This window comes from Alligator sinensis, unplaced genomic scaffold (genome assembly GCF_000455745.1).
Source record: "Alligator sinensis unplaced genomic scaffold, ASM45574v1 scaffold487_1, whole genome shotgun sequence".
In the NCBI taxonomy this organism is placed as follows: domain Eukaryota; kingdom Metazoa; phylum Chordata; order Crocodylia; family Alligatoridae; genus Alligator; species Alligator sinensis.
Window position 1 is genome coordinate 397,586 of NW_005842301.1, and position 19,041 is coordinate 416,626.

The 19,041-nt window shown below is 46.9% G+C and overlaps 1 protein-coding gene across 2 annotated transcripts in view; it reads left to right on the top strand.

Annotated features, from left to right (window-relative positions):
* FANCD2 (FA complementation group D2) overlaps positions 1 to 19,041 on the top strand; it is a 194,560-nt gene that overhangs the window by 126,151 nt on the left and 49,368 nt on the right. For both annotated transcript variants that reach the window (XM_014522094.2, XM_014522095.2), the window contains 7 exons: positions 3,695 to 3,823; positions 3,958 to 4,076; positions 6,414 to 6,527; positions 8,815 to 8,942; positions 9,844 to 9,943; positions 11,466 to 11,588; positions 18,977 to 19,041. The exon at positions 18,977 to 19,041 is cut by the window's right edge and continues 53 nt beyond it. In XM_014522094.2, the coding sequence (XP_014377580.1) occupies positions 3,695 to 3,823; positions 3,958 to 4,076; positions 6,414 to 6,527; positions 8,815 to 8,942; positions 9,844 to 9,943; positions 11,466 to 11,588; positions 18,977 to 19,041 (778 nt within the window). The remainder of the gene's footprint in view (positions 1 to 3,694; positions 3,824 to 3,957; positions 4,077 to 6,413; positions 6,528 to 8,814; positions 8,943 to 9,843; positions 9,944 to 11,465; positions 11,589 to 18,976) is intronic.

Here is a 19,041-nt window from a genome sequence, read left to right on the forward strand (position 1 = left end):
TGAGCGATCGGAGGGTCAATTTATATACTCTGGAGACTTCCAGTTTCCTTCCCCAGTCGTGCCTTCTCTGACACACTGGACTGACCCCTGGCATCTCCCCGACTCAGTAGTCTTCTCCAAGCTCTCCTTCTCAGAGTCTTCTTTCACTCCCATCTTGTCCTCTGTGCTGTGCCATCCCGCTCTGGGCTTTTTAATCCACAGGGAACAGATGCTTCTGAAGCGACGTTCTCCCCACTCGATCTCCTTTCCTGTTTTTTCAATTTGTTTTTTTGTTAGTCCTTCTTCACACAGATATCTATATTCTTTATTTAGTATCCTCCCTGGCATCCACAATTATAGGTTTAGAGATGCCAGAGAAAACATCTCCAACCATTCTGTTCAATAGCCATTGAAAGATTTTATATGAATTTGTATGGTCCTTTTTTTAACCTGGCTATGTTATCTGCTTCTACCACCTCCTGTGGAAATGAATTCCACAAGTTAGCTTACATGTTGCTTTTAAAAAGTGCTTTCTTCTGCTAGTTTTAAATCTGTTGCCTACTGTAACAGGATCAAGCCCCAGGAGTGGCTGTGATGCCTCCTGGTAGCTGCACAACTCCTGTCCTGCTCCGGCCTTAGGGTACACTACCTTCTTTTTTTCCTGCCACACCTTGATATACTTGGTTTTCAAAAGGGAGGCTGCCCAAGGGTCCTAGAGCAAGCCCTGGTCCATCTTCCTGCCAGTTCCCCCCTCAAGACTCATAGATTTCATAGACATTAGGGCTAGAAGGGACCTCAGAAGATCATCGTGTCCATGCCCCTGCCCGAGGGGCAGGAAGTCAGCTGGGGTCATAGGATCCCAGCAAGATAAGCATCCAAATTTCTCTTGAAGGCTTTCAGTGTGGGTGCTTGAATCACCTCTAATGGCAGGCTATTCCAGACCTTGGGGGCTCGGACAGTAAAGAAATTCTTCCTTATGTCCAGCCTGAAACGTTCTTGCAATAGTTTATAACTGTTCAACCTTGCCATCCCTTGGGGCGCCCTGGTGAACAATCATTCCCCCAGATCCTCATGACACCCCTGATAAACGTATAGGTGGCTACCAGATTGCCTCTGAGCCTGTGCTTTTCCATAGCTCTCAGCCTGGCGTCGTAAGGTCTGTTTTCCTGACCTCTGATCATGTGCGTGGCTCTTCTCTGGACTCCATTTTTCCCACTCCTGCCTTCATGCTAGATAACCCTTATTGGCTCTTCTGTGCCCTCAGGGCACCTGTTGCCTTATGGGCTATTCGTAACTCTGACCTCCTCCAAAACTATGCCCAAGACTTGTTGTCTTAGGGTCAGGATGCTCACTGGAGTGATTATTAGGCCTCCATGCCCCTGTTTGGCCTCAACCTTCTCAGCCTCACCCCTTTCCTCTACCTGGGTCCTTTAGCCTAGGCCCACTGCCCCAGACCTGGCTGCTGGGCTCCAGCCCTAGTCTTGGGCTCTGGTTCTACCTCTCAAGTTCCTTGCCCTTATAAACTTCAGGCCCCTGGCCCTGGTCTCACCCCTCTTGGGCCATAACCTTCATGGCTTCAGGCCATCTCCATTTTGCCCCTCTAGGCCCTTGGCCCTGGTTTTGCCCTCTTAGGCTCTGACCCTTAGTCCTCCCTGGTTTCAGGCCATTGCTATTGCCCTTATAGTGCAAGCTTGAGTCCTCCCAGTCACTGCCTGCCCATCATGAGCCCTAGCCCCGGAAAGGGCTAAAAACACTCTCATGGTCGTTGGGCACTCTTGTGACTGGTACTCCCCAGTTATTCACAATCCAGTTCACAGGTATAAACTATAACAAAAAAAGTAGGCTCACTGGCTGCAATGAAAACTACCCCTGCACTGGGCTCAAACATAAATCCTAGTTCCCTAGCAGGACAACCAAACTTCCCCCTACCCTGGGTCATATTCCCCTGCAAGCTATCAGCGCCTTACTTGTAGTTCCCTAGTCTTTTTAGTTTCTCCATGTATTGCAATTGCTGCTTGCCCCTGAGCATTTTGGTTGCCCTTCTCTGTACTTTTTGCAATTCTACTGCATCTTTTTTTGAGATGTGAGAATCAGAACTGCACACAGTATTCAAGATGCGGGCACATCTTGGATTTATTTAATGGCATGTTCTCTGTTTTTTTTTTTTCAGTTCTGTACTAGATGATGCCCAACATTTTATTGGCTTTTTTGGTAGCTGCTGCACATTGAACTTAAGTTTTTGTTTTTTTTTATGAGATCTACAATTGCTCCAGTGTCTCTTTTCAAAGCAGTCAAAGCAGCTAGTTCAGAACCCAGCATTGTGTATGTATAGTTAAGGTTATTTTTCCCCATGTGCATTACCTTGCAGTTGTCAACATTGAAAGTATTTTGCCATTTTTTGCCCGCTCACTTAGCTTTGTGAGCTCTTCCTGCAGCTTCTTTCCATCAGTTTGGGACTTGACTACACAGAATAATTTGGTATCACCTGCAAACTTGGGGGTTTCATTGTGCACCCCCATTTCCAGGTCACTGGTGAAAATTTTGAACAAAATAGGGGTCAGCACAGATTCCTGCAGGATCCCACGTTTGACTTCCCTCCATCCTAAAAACTGACCATTTAGTTCTACCCTTTGTTTCCTATCTTTTAAGAAGCTCTGAGTCCACAAAAGAACCTTCCCTCCAATCCCGTGGCAGCACAGAGTTTTTAAAAGCCTTTGATAGAGGACCTTGTTAAATGCTTTTTGAAAGTCCACTTACATTATGCCAACTGGATATCTTTTCTGTATGTGCTCTTGACACCCTAAAAGAACTCCAGCAGAAACAAAACTGTATAGTCTGGGTCACATTTATTCTCTCCATCAGGTGCCCAAGACTGCATGTCTGAAGGGTGACACTATTTTCATTCTACACATGCTTTAGTCCAGTGGTGCTCAACCTTTTGCTCCAGCATGCTGATTGAGCAGTGTCCAGTCTCCCCATGGGACAGGTCTGGGCTGGTGGTCCTGATCCTACACCCTGGGCAAGCACCGCACGCATCATACAACTGCTCAGAGGGGGGCAGATTGACCCCAACCCAGCCCCTTGGGGAGGGGGAAGAGGGGGTGGCTCAGTCTCACAGGGGGGAAAGGATGTGTGGCCAAGCCCCATGAGGGGGGAGGGGACATGGTCTGGCCCCAACCCCATCCCGTGGCGGGAGGCATGGCCCAGCTGCAACCAAGCACCATGGTGGGAGGGGGCGTTGCATGGCCCTGATCCAGACTTAGCGGGAGTGGGTGTTGCCCAGCCCTGCAGGTAGAAGGAAGTGTGGCCCAGTCCTTCAGGCAGGGTGTGCAAAGGGGTGTGGCCCAGCCCCATGGGGGCATGAGGTTGCAGCACAGCTCCAACTGGCCATGTGGGGTTTGGGAAGTTGGCAGGTGGGAGGGTGGCCGTATTAATGGCCACTGCTCCCCTGCTGCCAAATGGCCTGACCCTTGGGGAGCCCAGTGGGCCAGATGCCATGACTCTATGGGCCATATTTGGCCTGTGGGCTGAAGGTTGAGTATCCCTGTGTTAGTTCACTACACATTTCTTATTCTCATGAGAGTAAGCTCAATAAAGAATATACTTTGCCACAGTCCTCATGTACTCAGTGTGATTTTGCAACATGACTTTATTTGGATTTTTCTTATGTTGTGCTTTTGTAAATTAAGAACAATTTCAATTGGATTTGCTGCAGGGGAAAGGCTGCAGAGACCTTGGATTCTCCCATCTGTGTCAAAGGTCACCTCATGCTGTTGTCCAGTGTGCAGTCAAACTACTAAAACCACTATGTAATCACTTGGAGAACATGCACAATTACTTCCAGGTCAGAGAGCATCAACTTGATTCTTGGCAGTTTTCAAATTTTGTTGTGGTATTTTTTGTGGCACTATGGACATAGGGGAACAATAAAAGATTACTTGAAAGAACATTAAATTAATAGTTTTTTTGGTGTTTAAGGCGTTGCTTATAGAAAACCATGGGGTAATGGATGGACCAAGTGTGAACATTCAGGAGCACCAGCTTATGTCTTCCTGTTACCAGAAGTTGCTGCAGACTTTTCGCCTTCTGTTTGCCTGGTGAGTGTATCGAGTGGTAGGTGCTTGGTGAGCTAGAGGCTCAGGCCTTGTTGAAATGACCTGAAAGGGTTAACGGGTAAAATTCCCTGAAAACTTAGAAGCAGCTGAAGTTGCTTAATCTGGCACTGCCCAGTATCCTTGCAAAAGATACTGCATGTTTGCCAACCCAGGGCTGTCCAACTTCTGGACAGCAGGGGGCCACAGGCATGCAAGTGAGCAGCTGGGTGCCCCCTGACTGACCCAGGCAGCCAGGCTCCCTCCCTTTCCTGGAGCCCCAAATTCCTCACCCCCCACAACCTTTCCCCCCTAGTTTGCACATCACAGGCAGCCTTGTCATCCCCCTGCAGTCACACCTGCTGTACAGACAGCCTGGGTCTCCCTTGCCCCATATATAGCACTCACTCCCAGCTATGTACTCAGCTTCCCCCCTCCCCCTCACTGCACAAGCAGTCTGGCTTCCCTTGCTGCCATGAATGCAGCACCTGTCCCACTTCTCCCAACCACCCACATACAGCATGAACATCTCCTTTCTTTGCTGTGTGTATGGTTCTAGTATTTCAGTCCCATCCTGACCTCTGAGACAGGAGCAGCTGTGGGATGGGGGAGGTAGTGGCTGGGTTGGAGCCAACCCTTTTGGGGCTGTATGCAACCCATGGGCTGCCATTTGGGCTGTTCTGATATAAGGAAGAAATGGTACATAGTTTTGAAAGGGAGTGAGTGCTTGCTTCAAGAATGCAATAACCAATGTAATCTGTTATCTGCAAGGATTGGCTGTAGCATCAGGGTCAGAGGGTCGTAATCAATGACTTGATGTCTAGTTGGCAGCTAATATCAAGTGGAGCGCCCCAGGGGTTGGTCCCTGGGCTGGTTTTATTCAATATCTTCATCAATGAACTGGAAGATGGCATAGAGTGCACCCTCAGCAAGTTTGCAGGTGATGCCAAGATGGGGGGAGTAGCAGATATACTGAAGGGTAGGTCTAGGATTCAGAATGACCTAGACGGATTGGAGGATTGGGCCAAAAGGAATCTCATGTGATTCAACAAGGACAAGTGCAAAGTCCTGCACTTAGGATGGAACAGTCCCATGCACCAGTACAGGCTGGGGGCTGACTGGCTGGGCAGCAGCTCTGCAGAAAAGGACCTTGGGGTTACAGTGGACAATAAGCTGAATATGAGCCAACAGTGTGCCCTTGTTGCCAAAAAGGCTAATGGCATACTGGGCTGCATTGGTAGGAGTGTTGCCAGCAGATCAAGGGAAGTGATTCCTCCTGTCCATTCAGTGCTGGTGAGGCCACATCTGGAGTACTGTGTCCAGTTTTGTGCCCCCTCCCTCCCAACTACAGAAAGGATGTGGACAAATTGGAGAGAGTCCAGCAGAGGGCAATAAAAATGCTGAGGGGGCTGGGGACATGACCTATGAGGAGAGGCTGAGGGAACTGGGTGTATTTAGTCTAGAGAAGAGAAGACTAAGAGGGGATTCAATAGCAGCCTTCAACCACCTGAAGGGGCCTTTGAAAGCAGATGGAGCTAGGCTATTTTCAGTGGTAGCAGATGACAGAACAAGGAGCAACTGTCTCAAGTTGCAGGAAGGGAAATTTTAGGTTAGATATTAGGAAGAATTTTCTCACTAGGAGGGTAGTATAACACTGGAACAGGTTATGCAGAGAGGTACTGGACTCTACATCCTTGGAGGTTTTTAAGACCTGGCTAGACAAAGCCTTGGCTGGGATGATGTAGTTGGGGATGGTCCTGCTTTGAGCAGGGGGTTGGACTAGATGATTAATTAAAATGCCCCTCCCCTCCCCTCCCCTCCCCTCCCTCACATCACTTGTATAGGAAGTCACTCCACTGCTCAGCACTTAAGTGTAACATTTGCCTGGAGCCTAAGATGTGACTAACCAATTAATCATGTCTTTAGTAGTAACCTGACCACACATTCATGTAATTAATGGTACAATAAAATGGGGAATAAGTCGCAAAGTATTATTACACAAGTTATTACACAAAATATATGTAATAAATTTGTGGTTGGTTCCCATCATGATTTAAACTGAACATGTAGCAAGTGCTGATTAGTGATCAGCAGGCTTCTACATACATAATGTTGTTAATGCTCTAGAAAAGCTAAAGTAATTATGTGGATCTCAGTTAGTTATGGAGACCAATTCTAGGTTTTTTAAAGCAATATATCACGTCGTCTTTTCCAATGGGTGCTGCTTGGCTCTTCCAGAGTCTTTACTTTTGTTTGCTGAAGAGCAGTTTGGTATCGTAGACATTATAGGTTTGGCACTGATCTTTTTTGCTCCTTGTTTTTTATGTTCTTTTTTTTCCTCAGGAGTGGAATTTTTCAGCAAGAAAATAATGATTTGTTGATGTCAGCCCTCAAGGTCCTTTCAGACAGACTAAAGCCAGGAGAGACAGAGTTTCTTCTCCTTGAGGAACAGATCAGGTAGGATAACAGGTATTGGTACGTTCTCAGAGCTTTAATAGGAATAATATTGTAAATGTTTTCTGTGTTTCCTGTGAGTATTATGGACAAATACTTTCTTGACTCAGTGATTTTGAGATTTTTGGAACTCAGGTCTTGCTGATCAGCGGCAGCAACCTACATAACACATAGAGCACATCTACACCAACAAAGAACCATGATAGAGAATACTGCAGTGAAGCACAGTATACCGCTTCTGCATGCTACACCCCAAAACTGATGTACTTTAATTATTGGGGGGGGTCATCTTGGACTTGGGTAAATAGAGTCTATATATAGAAAATGTATAAATTTGTTATAATTTTCCATGTATAAAATCTAATTATTGGAGTTCATCTTAAATTAAGCTCCCCCCCACAATAGGACAGTGACTGCTATCAAATCCCGCTACCCTTTTCTAGGGCATTAACAGCATTATGCATGTAAAACACAAGGTTGTTCAATGAAGATTCAAACCCTTACTCAGTGAGTGTGTGATGTAGTCTGAGAGTAGTGGCCAGGAGCATTGCCCCACCTAGTTCAATGAATAAGAAAATCATTATTTTCTTTCATGGAAAGCAGCAGCAAGGGGGCATTCAGTAGGTGGGAAGGGAGGGGCAGACAGCCTCCTTGCCCCTTGCTCCCCACTATGACTTTTCCCCTGCAGCCTCTAAGCCTGCTCCCTGCTGCTTACTGTCAGGTCCATTCCCTCCCAGGAACAGAGCACATGGAAGCTTTGGGCCTGTGCCCAGCCACATAGCAGTAATAGTGACAGCTCAAGCTCTGGGATGCTGCTGAATGACCAGGCAGGGGTCTGGAGCTTCCATGTGCTTTGTGCCTGGGAGGGAATAGATCCAAAGCTGGAGTCCTGCCTGTCCTTCACTGTGGATCTTCCTAGAGCAGAAATTGGCAACTTATAGCTCACAGGCCAAATCCAACCCATGGAGCCATTTTGATCTGGCTTGTAGCCATGGGGCCGTGATGGCATTCAGTAGCAGCAGTCACTGTCCAGAGCTTCCTTAGGTAAAAGTGCTGTTTGAGGGTGCTCTCCCCATGCCAAAATGGGCAAAAATAAGTGGTGGCATTTGGGTCCTAATGCCCACACATCTGCCCACCTCTGACCCAAACTGACACAGACCAGTGACCTGACGTTGCAGCAAGTAGGTTTTTATTGGATATCAGGAAAAATGTCTTACCATTAGACTAGTGAGGCAGTGGAACAGACTGCTTAGGGGCTGTCCATCACTGGAGGTGTTCAAGAAGAGGTTGGACAGCTATTGGTCAGGGATGCTCTAGGCATAGCTATTCCTACATTCTACTGTAGGTAGTTCCTATAATTCTGGGCTTTGCAGGTTGCCACATGGGGCTGGGAGGGTTGGTGCTGGTTGTAGTCAGGGCTGGGGATTTTGACTGGGGTGCACCAGTGCTGCTGCTGGGACTTTAACCCAGAGGTTCCTGGCTAGAGGGTCTTGCCCCTCTGCTCAGGGTCAGACCAATCATCATATTTGGGGCCAGAAACAGGTTTTACCCCTGGATTTTATCAATACCCATGGTATGGATTGTGAGGGGTTTGGCCATCCTCTAGTGAAAAAGTAGTGGTCTTCTGCCTGGAATCTCGTGAGTGTATATTACGCTCTTGAGCGGATGGGGATAATCTTGCCTCAGGCAGGGGTTGGACTAGATGACGTCTGGAGGTCCTTTCCAGCCCTATTTCTCCATGATTCCCTAAAGTTCTATGAAAAGGCCACAGTGTGGCAGGTGACAAAAAAGAGAATGTGATAAAGGTATATAAGGTAGCTTGCATGCTCCCTCTTACTAGGTCTTATAATACAAGAACAAGGAGGACACTGTTATATTAGATTGCAAGAAATTTAAAACTGACAAAAAAGATACCTGATATGTGATTAGCTTGTGGAATTCATAGCCATTGGATGCCACTGAAACCAAGGGCTTTGGAGTGTTCAAAAAAGAAATGTCCACAGTAACAATGGAGAGAATAACAAGATATAAACCCCCTACCTTAAAACATGAGTCAGCCTTACACTGCCTGGTGGTTAAAGAGGAAGTTCCGTGTTGGGGTGGTTATTCTGTTATCCTTGTATTGTTTCCGTACCTCTGAGAGGCATCTGGTATCAGCCACTGATGGAGACAGGATATCAATCTAGCTGAAACCTGAATCTCTATCTGAAACTGTCTCTTTTTACATTTATACATGATATTGTAATATCTTCAATATATCCTCATCCCTTTTGTTTCCTGTCATCTACAGTGATGCTTTTCGCTACTTGTCAAATTTCCAGCATAGCATCCCCAGTTTCCAGTGTGCACTTGAACTCATTCAGGTCCTGATTATCATTGCTGAGAAACCTTTGGCCAGCTGGAAAAGGGACAAAATAGGTAACATATACCTTCTCCCAGATATGCATCTCCCAGATAAGATTAGGCTCAGTCCTTGCTGTTGCAGCCAAACTCTGGAAAAATCTTTTCTTGCCTTATTCTGCCTGCCCAAAATCAAAGTGCATATTATATTTCAGGTTATGCTGCATGTGAAAAATAGGGTAAATTGATACAATCCTTAATGGAGGCAAAGTTGCCTAAACATAAAAGAACTTATGTTTGTATAGTTTTCCCCCACCCCCAAACTTATTAAAATAAGCTCTACTGGTTCAGCTTTGCCTGTAATAAGGAGTGGTATCTGCTCCTTAAATGTATCTGGTCCTAACCCAGTATAGCTAACTTGATACAAAAGTGTGTATATACAAGTCCTTACAAATCAAAAACTGTTCTTTCAAGTGATTTATAGCTCAACTTTCTAACAGGGGTAGAAGTTATGTGGGGTGAAGGATCATGTACTTAGCAAGAAAGTTGGGCAGTCTTTTTCTTTTTTTCCTTGTTCAACAAACATTGCTGAAACTGTACTTCAGACCTTGTAGCATTACAAAAAATAGATTACACCAGGGTATGCACACCTGCATATCCCCATGGCTGGAGCATAAAACATTTGGTACATGCTCAAGCCAGTAGGTGATAGGGGGTTGTCTGTAGCTTCTCTTCCCACCCTCACCCCCAGACTTCTATGGCAACAACTGATCAAGACCAGAGACCATGGATAGTGGCAGGGACTGATCAGGGGCTTCCCCCTGCCCCCTCCCCTGCCGATTAGTCCTTGCTGCTTGCATTACAGCCCCACAAGGTAGCAAGGACTGATCAGAGGTGGAAACTCCACTGGGATGGTGGGAAGGAACTACCTGGACAGACCTTGTCACTACTGCAGCCCTGTCCCCATTGCCTTCAACAGCTTCACTAGCAAAACAGTTCCTGTGCCAGTCCTGGATGCAGCCCAGTGGAGTACGAGAGAAAGGCAGCCAGTTCAATGATGCTCTGCATGTCATGCTCAGGTAAGGATGGTTTTGATACTTCTCTAGTAATATGGCTGCTAGCGGCACACTCTGTTATCTCTTTGTGAGCCTACATTGGTGGGGGTTAGACTAGCACAGGGTAGAGGGAGCACCACACAGCTAACATAGCTGGTAATTTTATTATTGGGAGCAGGAACCCAAACAAAAAGTAAATGTGGGGTGCCTATATACATGCAACGGAGCTGCTCCAACATGCTATAATTACAGCGTGTTGGAGCAGACTTGATTAGTTGAATCTGCTGGATCGTGGTAATTACTGTGCTTCAGCAGACTCCAGCGTCACATGTATCAGCATCCTTGCACTGAAAAATGGCGGCAGGGGCACTTTTAACTAAAGCCCATTCAGTGAGCTTTAGTTAAAGCGCCCGTGTCACCATTTTTCAGCATGGGACGGCTGATACACATGATGCTCTGGGCACTTTAATTAGAGCGGCTCTCAAAGCTGCTCTAATTAAAGCTCTACCTCCCACCTCCCGGAGCATGTGTATAAACACCCAAGTGCCTAAGGAGCCACACAAAGCTACAACATCTAAAGAAACAGTACCCCATATTATATGTAATGAAAAATATATCACATATTCTCCTTAGAAACAGCTTAATTATCTGTCCTTTCAGGGTCTCTCACTAGACCAGGTCCTGCAGCCCCTATTATGCTATTCAGGGAGCAATTCAGTGAAAAGATTGCCAGTGAAGCCCGGTGTGACTGATGTGGTTTTCACAGGCCTGGGTAGAAAAACTGCATTTCTTGATACACACATTTGAATGTTTTTCATAACCTTAAAATAACATTTGTATTAATATTTTCCTTAAGAAAAAGTAAATAAAACTATGAAATAAACAGTAACATTATGATAGGTGCATAACTGTTCCGAGATTCCTATTGCTGATTGGAAAATACAGTTTTAAAAGCTGCCTTTTTCAAAAAAGTGTTTTTCAAAGAAGGAACTAAAGTTGTCATAATCGCAAGTGCCTAAGTATGTCTTGAGACTTCAACTAAAAATCTGAAAATATTAAAAAAAAACTTCTAGTTAATAAGGGGTTAAAGCAGTCTCTTAATGGTACCATACTAGCAACTCTTATGGACAGGCTCACACCTATTCACAATAAACCAGCCAGTAGAACCTGGTCTAAACAGCCAGGAGTATAACTCTGTTACTTTCAGCTGCAGAAATATAGGTCTATATCATTTGAGGTAAAGGTAGAATTCTCTTTGTCACTGGCTACAGAAGGATACCCAGTCCTTATATTTGTCCTAATCTACATTTTGTCCATATAGGCCAAGGTATGGGCCCTAGTCAGTTTTAAATTAGGGTGAATTTGTAATGACGTTACTTGATGATAGTTTGAATTTTCTGAGGATGTTACAAGAGCAGTCTCCTTTGATATCAGAATAAATATAACAATTTCCAGGCCACTCCAGTATTTCTAGCTAAAGTTATGGAGTTATAGACCTTTTGTTATAACCTGTTTACTAACCTGCTATTCTGCTGTTTGAGTACAGTTTGTATATGGAGCACACAGACAACATTTTGAAAGCTATAGAAGACATTGCCAGTGTTGGGGTCTCTGAGCTAATTAAATCTGCTAAAGATGGATGTTCCTCTACCTATCCTACCCTGACCAGGTAATAACATCAACATATAGCCCTTGAATTTCCTTAATTAAACAATAACAAATCGTTGCTATCATGTGTTCAGTCATCTTACTCTCTGACCTGTTTTGTTTTATATCAGTTTCACATAAGCAGTATTGCTAGTAAGAAAAAGAATTGCTAGGCATTACATCTGTACTAAATCAGATTTAATGAAGGAGAAACAAACAGTGTGTGCCAGAGCAGAATTGAGTTATCTCTGAACCATACAGTCATCCATTGTATATGGCCTTCCTGGGCACATCTACGTGAGACGTTTGCTGCAGAGCTGCCTAATTAGTGTTTTAGGCCAGGAAACTAATTAACTCCGCCGCAGGAGTAAATACATCCTGCAGCAGAGTTCTTTACTATGCAGCAACGCACATGTAGACGCTAACAGGGCTGGCTGGGGCACAAGGGTACTTCAGTGCGGGGATTCCTGCCTGACAGTCTACAGCACATTGAACCAGGTTGGAGCAGCTCTGGGCTGGCAGGCTAAACCCTGGGCTCCCAGCCAGCTGGGGCTGCTCCAACCTGGGGCTACTCTGTGCAGTTGTAGTACCCAGGAGCAATAAACTCTGGCACAATATGTGCTGGAGTTTATTGTTTCACATTAATTTAATATGTAGGCGTATCCCCGGTGTGCCATATTGACAAAAGCCAATCTCTGTCACTGTGGTTGTATGAAGTACTCCAAAAAGTATACCCAGCAGCCTCTAGAGAAGTTGGAGTGGATATGCCTGAGCAATTTGGGCTAGGTATGCACTGGATACAGAGCACTGTATCCAACTTCTGGGTTTCTGGGATGTTTTAACAATATATGGAAGCTTGAAAGCACAGTTTACATAAATGAGGCTTTTTGTATTGTGCACTTTGTTGCACTTTATAGTTCCAGAACACCCCCCCCCCCCCCCCCCCCCCCCCTTTTTTTTTGTTTGTCCCCCCCCAGTTTTATTGAGTGTGTGTATCTGGATGAAATTAAGTGGGTGGGGGGGGAGGTCCCTCCTGGGACTCTCACTCCCTACTGGAGCATACAGTCATTGTGCTCCCATACTGGCATATTTTAACACTATTACAAATAGATTACAAACACGGCCTCTGGCCCAACTAGTACCTCAGGCGTCTGTAGACATACCTGGGCTTGGCTGCCCCCCTCTCTGGGGTTGCAGCCTTGAGTTATTTTCTCAGGGGGGTTGGCCCGTGTGCTTCAGGTCGCTTTCACACCCCCTACTCCGTACACCCCCAGTGCAGCTCTTCAGGCCCTCCTAATCAGGCTCTCCTCCACACCAACACGAGCCATCGAGTCATTCTTGTGCACCCTATTCTATGCAGGCCATCTTCTATTTTAATCACTACGCCCTACTGCTGGGGCAAATGGGGCTCAGGTATCCCAAGACATGCTTGGGCCCCCAGTTATGGGGCTCAGGTGTTTGAAGATGTGCCAGGCCCTGACCCTGGGTAACCCACCTGGGTGTGTGGGCTGGGGTTTTAAGGAGCTTATACCTGCCTTTCACCAGGGAGGTAACTGGCCTGGTATTTCTGGGAGTCTGTCCTGATAGCCAGCCCCACCAGACCACCTTTTCCTGGCAGGTGCAGTTTTCGGATATACCTAGGACCAGGAGCCTCCTACTGACCCCATAGCTCCTGCGCTTACCTCCAGGGTATTCTGAGCAGCAGCTCAGCTGGGTGTTGTTTTTGGCTGCTTGCAGCAACTGCTGCAACAGACCTAAGGGCCTGGATCTTTAAAATAAAGGCTGCTCAGCCCCCTCCACCACTTGCAGGATCCTCCTGCAGTCAGGTGACCACTTCATTAGGTCTAGCCGGCACCTGCTGGCTGCCTTGCTGAACTCTGTAGCCCTTAGAGTGGCAGGCGCCGAGTGTGCTCTGCCACAGGGTGTTTATAGATGTGCTCCCAGAGGTTGTGGGGAGGGGGGTGCTTTAATTAGAGCTGCCATTTTTCAGCGTGGGGACACTGATACTCGTGATACTGGAGTGTACTGGAGTCCGATAATTACCATGCTCCAGCAGATTCCATTAATCAAGTCTGCTCTGATACATTGTAATTACAGCACATCAGAGCAGCCTCAATGTGCGTGTATAGGTGCCCATTTTTGTAAAGTCATGGATGACAGGTAAAGTCCCAGAGGACTGGAGATGAGCTAACATAGTGCCTACATTTAAGAAAAGGAGAAAAGATGACTTAGGAATTACAGGTCAGTCAGACTGACTGCAGTACCTGGGAAATTACTAGAACAAATTATAAAACAACTGATAACATCTGGAGGAGGAAGGGGTGATCACTAGCAACCAACTTGTTTTTTATTAAGAACAAATCATGCCAAGCCAACTTGGTTTCCTTTGAGAGGGTGAATTGTTTGGTAGATAAGAAGAACACAATGGACATTACATACCATACTTACTTGAATCTAATAAGACTACCCTGAATTTAATATAACCCTACAATAATTAGGTTCTATACATGGAAAATTGTATAAATTTGTTATAATTGTCCATGTATAGAATCTAATTATTGGGAGTTGTCTTTAATTCATCCCTCCCACTGCTGCATGGGGACAGGCAGTGGTGAGGCAGGTGGTATGGAGAGGTCAAGCAGCTTGCTCCCTGCTTTTTCCTGCCATCTCTGCTCCCTGTCTGCCCCTCCCCTGCAGCCTTTGGTCCCCTCCCCCCCACCCCTCTAGCTTCTGTGCTTCCCCCTCCCCTCCAGCTTCTGCTTCTCCTCCTTCCCCTCTCCATTGCAGCCTCTGCTTCCCTTCTCCCACTTCCCCCCTGAATCTGCTCCTCCCTCCCTCCCTCCAGCCTCTGCTCCCCTTCTCCTCCTTCTCCCTTTTTCCCCTCCCCTTCAGACTCTGCTTCTCCCTCCCCTTTCCCTTGGTTCACTAGGCTGGGGCTGTGCTCAGTGCCTCAGGCATGGAAAGAGCCTGTCAGTGCAGAGCAAAAGGTAAGGGAAGTGAGGCAGGCAGCAGCTGCAGTATAACTCCAACCCTGGGTAGGGGCTGGAGCCAGAGCTGCAGCAGCCTCCATTTGATTCTAAGACAAGGGGCTTTTCCTCCCTGTGAAATGGGAGGGAAAGCCTTGTCTTAAAATTGAGCAAATAAGGAATCTCTGGACTTAAGTAAGGCTTTTGACATGATCCCACATGACTTATTCATAAGTCAGCTGCAGGAATGTTGCTAGATAGAGTTCCCATTACATAGATACGTAATTGCTGAATACCTGTGAACAAAAAGCAGCTATAAACGGATTGAGGTCTCAAGTGTGGATGTCTCCAGTGTGTCTCTCCAGGGTCTATTCTAGGTTCAGGTCTTATTAATGATTTAGATACTGCAGTAAAGAGCTTCCTGACCTAAAAATGACACACAACTGGGAGGGTTGCAGACAGTTTGGGACAGACTCCTAAAGGATGTTGGTATATTAAAGACCTATTTTATAAAACAGCAAAATGAAAATCAAGGTAAATGTTACACTTAAGGAAGACAATTAAATGCAGAGAATGGGAAATAACTGACTCATCAGTAGCACTGCCAAGAGGGATCTGGAGGTTGTGATGGATAACAAACTCAATATAAGTCAGTAATGGAACAGGGAACCTTTGCCATGTGACTGGGAGAAGGCTGTGGAACAAACAAAACCTGGAAGGGCCTTTTAAGGATAGGATCTTTTTGTGGCCTGAAGGGATAAGAATTCAGGAAAAGAAAATACAGTGGGAAGGACAGACAAAAATGCCCCATTAGGCAAGCAGAAAATATGGAAAAAGAGACATGGTACCTGCAATCACCAGCAGCCTTGCCACAGGGGGATTGAAACCAAGTAAAGAAGGGCAGCTGGTAGGGTAAAAGGACTAATGACTGAGAAACCCTTGTAGTCAGGCCAAGTGATAGGACTGGTTGGCTGGAAGTAGAAGGATTTACTGGTATAAGACACCCTCAGGTCAGTGGGGTCACTAACTCTGGCTGGGGAAGGATGAAGAGTTCCCAGGCAAGCTGCCGTGGAGCCTGGAGTCACAGTAAGGGGAGCCCTGGCAAAGAAGCCCCTTTTGAGTTGACCCAGAGTGAGGATGATTTGAATTCATAGTGTTCATTGTTTTGTGAGTATCTGGATAGGCTGTGCTTTTTATTGTGGTCAGGATAGTAACCAGAGGACTGAAAGTGGCTGTGAAGGGAGGCTTGGAGGCCATGTTCGCAGATACCTTAAAGCTTCCTGCATGGTTTTAACTCCTTGTGAGGCTGGAGGACTACAATAAGGCGAACAAGCACTGAGAGGGTCAGGAGAGCCCAGTGAGAGAAGGTTTAACTCCTCTGAGGCCAGAGAGGGGGAGAGAGGTGCACTGTGAGAGCCAGAGAGGCCCAGACACCAAGAGGGTTTAACCCTTTGTGGGGCCAGAAGGCCAGAGGGGGAGAAGTTAGCCTGACAAGAGCCAAAGAACAGGGAAGAGAGACATGGATGCCATGGGGCCAGGGAGCCTAGATAGAACGTAGGCTGAAGCTTAAAGCCCCAGCAGAGCAGGGGCTGCTGAGGAGCAAAAGCCAGAATAAGGGGGCCTGGGCTGAAGTCTGCAACCAGAGTAAATGGGCCACAACCCACAGGGTTGCCTGGACAGACAAAACTTATTGAGCCAGATGGCTCAAAGAAAAGCTTACAGCAGATTTCCTGTGAGATATGGGCACAGCTGTGGGGTAGGGTGGAGGATGCAAGTAAAACCACCAGGAAATTTAATGCCAGCTGGGCTTTAGCTGGGCTGGTTAAGCTTCCTGAATTTTTGCCATTTTAGTAAAGTAGACCTGGATCAAAGCAGCACGGTAAAAATACTACTCTAGGGCTCTGAGTGCCTCCTGCAGGACTATTTATTTCATCCAGGTGTGGCACATGAAACTCTGGGTGGAGGATCTTGAGTGGGGCAGGCTAGTATAGGTGCTAGGGGCACTGCTACTGCCCACCAGGGCTAGGCCTACCACAGTAATGTGATGTTGTTGGGGAAAAAAAGGAGTTTTGGACTGCTTTCATAGTGGGATTGTATGCAAGGCATGGGAGGTGACAGGCTTATTCTTCCACTCAGCCCTGGTTAGGTTTCAGCTGGACTGTCATGTTCAGTAGTGGCCAGTTCAGGGTACTGCATCTGAAAAAGGATGTAGAGAAACTTTAAAAGGATCCATAGGTGAGCAACAAAGATGATGAAAGGTTTGGAATATAGGTCATATGAGAAAAAGATGAGTGGACAAAGTATGTTTAAATCCAGAGATGAGATTAAATGGGAACATTATGAGCACGTCTAGATGAACACACACGTGTGGTTTGCAACGCCGCAGACCACACACAGCAAATGTGCAACTGTGTGCTGTGCTACAAGTTTGCAGTGTGGTGCCAAAATGTGATACTGGGATGTCCCAGTATCAATGCCCCCCCCCCAAACCCACTACAAAAAGCTGTGTGGCACATGCAGCAGCAGCGTGTGCCGCCAGGAATGGAGCCTGGCCATCCAGAGTCATGCTCTGGCTGCTAGCCAGGCTCCATGAAGCCAGACGGGTGCAGCTGTTGCCCTGGGAAGCCCTCAGGACCTCAGGTAAGTCTGTTTAAAATCTCAGGAAAAACTTCCTTGCTATAAAAACAGCTAGACCAAGGACAGGCAACCCTTGGCATGCGTGACAGTTAGTGGCACACAGAGACATAAAAGGAAAAATTAAAAAAAAATGTTTTTAAGTTGCTGCTCTGGGCTCTTCAGTAGGCCAGAGCTTCCAGCACTGTGGCAGGAACCAGGGGCAGGGGCAGGAGAGGACAAGTAGGGACACGCTGCTTGTGTTCTGCTGGCCCTGCCTCCATGTCTGTGGTGGTACGCAAGGGAATCTGTAAGATCAAAGAAGCTGCCATGCAGCTCCTTCTGCTGATTTTTGCAGGTTCCCCTGTGTGTCCCCCTCCAACCCCCTACCGTTCGCTGCTCTCCCCTGATCAGCAGGAGGGCAAAAACTGGTTTTAAATATGGTGCGGTTTTTGCCTCCCGGCTGGTCATCTACACACAGTGGTGCTGCCAGGGCCCCTTGGCCAATCAGCAGTGAGTGGCAAAAATGGCACCATATTTAAAACTGTGGTTTTTGCCTCCCTGTGGATCAAGAGTGAGTGGCCCCTCCACCAATCAATGGTGGACCTTCAGGAGCACAAGGGAGCCTTCAAAATTAAAGGAGTTGTTGCACAGCCCACTCCCACTGTTAATTTGGTATATCCCTAATCAGAGGTGGCACAGGGGGGGCTTAGGTGGCTATAGTCATCCCAAAATTCACCTCAGTTGTCTGCCACCCTCTGCCCAACACCAATCTTCCCCCCTGGGTTGCCACTGCCCGCCCAGCACAGCTGAGCCTGCTCTGCTCACGCCCTCAGTGCAGCTTCATGGAGAAGAGGCTGGTTCTGCCCCTGTCCCTAATCATGGGCAACTTGTAGGGGAGGTATGTGCCCCCCTCCCCTCCCCCTCAACAATATCCACCAAGGCTGCTGGCAGGGGCCCAAGCAGCTTGTGCTACGCTGCTGGCCAGGGCTAGGGCTGAAGCTGGGGCTGCTGGTGCTGTCTCTGTCCCCACCCACCTGCCTGCATTGCTGGGGTGCCAGGGAGGGGAAGGGAAACCAGTAGCACCGCTTGCCTGTGCACCTGCAGTGCTGGGGTTGGACAGCCAGGCTCTGGCAGCCGGTCCTCATAGTTTCTTCCTCTTTCCCCCCACTTTTGCTCTTTTTCCTTTTTTTCTTCTCTTCTTCTTTCTTTTCCTCTCTCTCTTTTCCTTCTTCTTTCTTCCCCCCCTCTTTCTTCCCTCTTGCATTCCCCCCACTCTCTTCCCTCCTCTTCTTTCTTCTCCCCTCTCTCTCATCACAACATGCTTAACAGAAAAAGAATGCACAACAAAGGTAGTGTATGGAGTTTTGTTTATTGTCACCTTATGAACTATATTAATATGCAGTGCGTCCTTCCACGTAACCCGTACCACAACCCCAGTTTTGTTTTTCTGGCATGCCGACACTTCAGCACCTTACAAGGTAGACGTTGCAGTGTTTTTAGCACTCTGGCCAAAAATGCTGCCTCAGCCTGGCTGAGTTAGACAATGAGACAAGCTGTGGAGGGAAGATGTGGAAATTCCATCATTAAAGGCTTTCAGGAAGAGGCTGGATTGGATTTGTCTGGAATGGTTGGGATCAGCAAATGCTGCATCCATATAGGGCATTCAAACCAACATTCAGACCAACATTGGATGAGCTGCCACCGCTGCTGTATGACAAAGATGTGCCCAACCAGATAGCATTTAGTTTTCAAACTGTTCTAGGGAAGAACAATGATGCTGCACACCATTATCATATGTGTTTGTGTTTTGACTGTTTTTCCTTTCCAGGCAGTCATTCCTGGTTTTCTTTCGAGTGATGATGGCTCAATTAGAGAGTTCGGTGAGAAGCATTC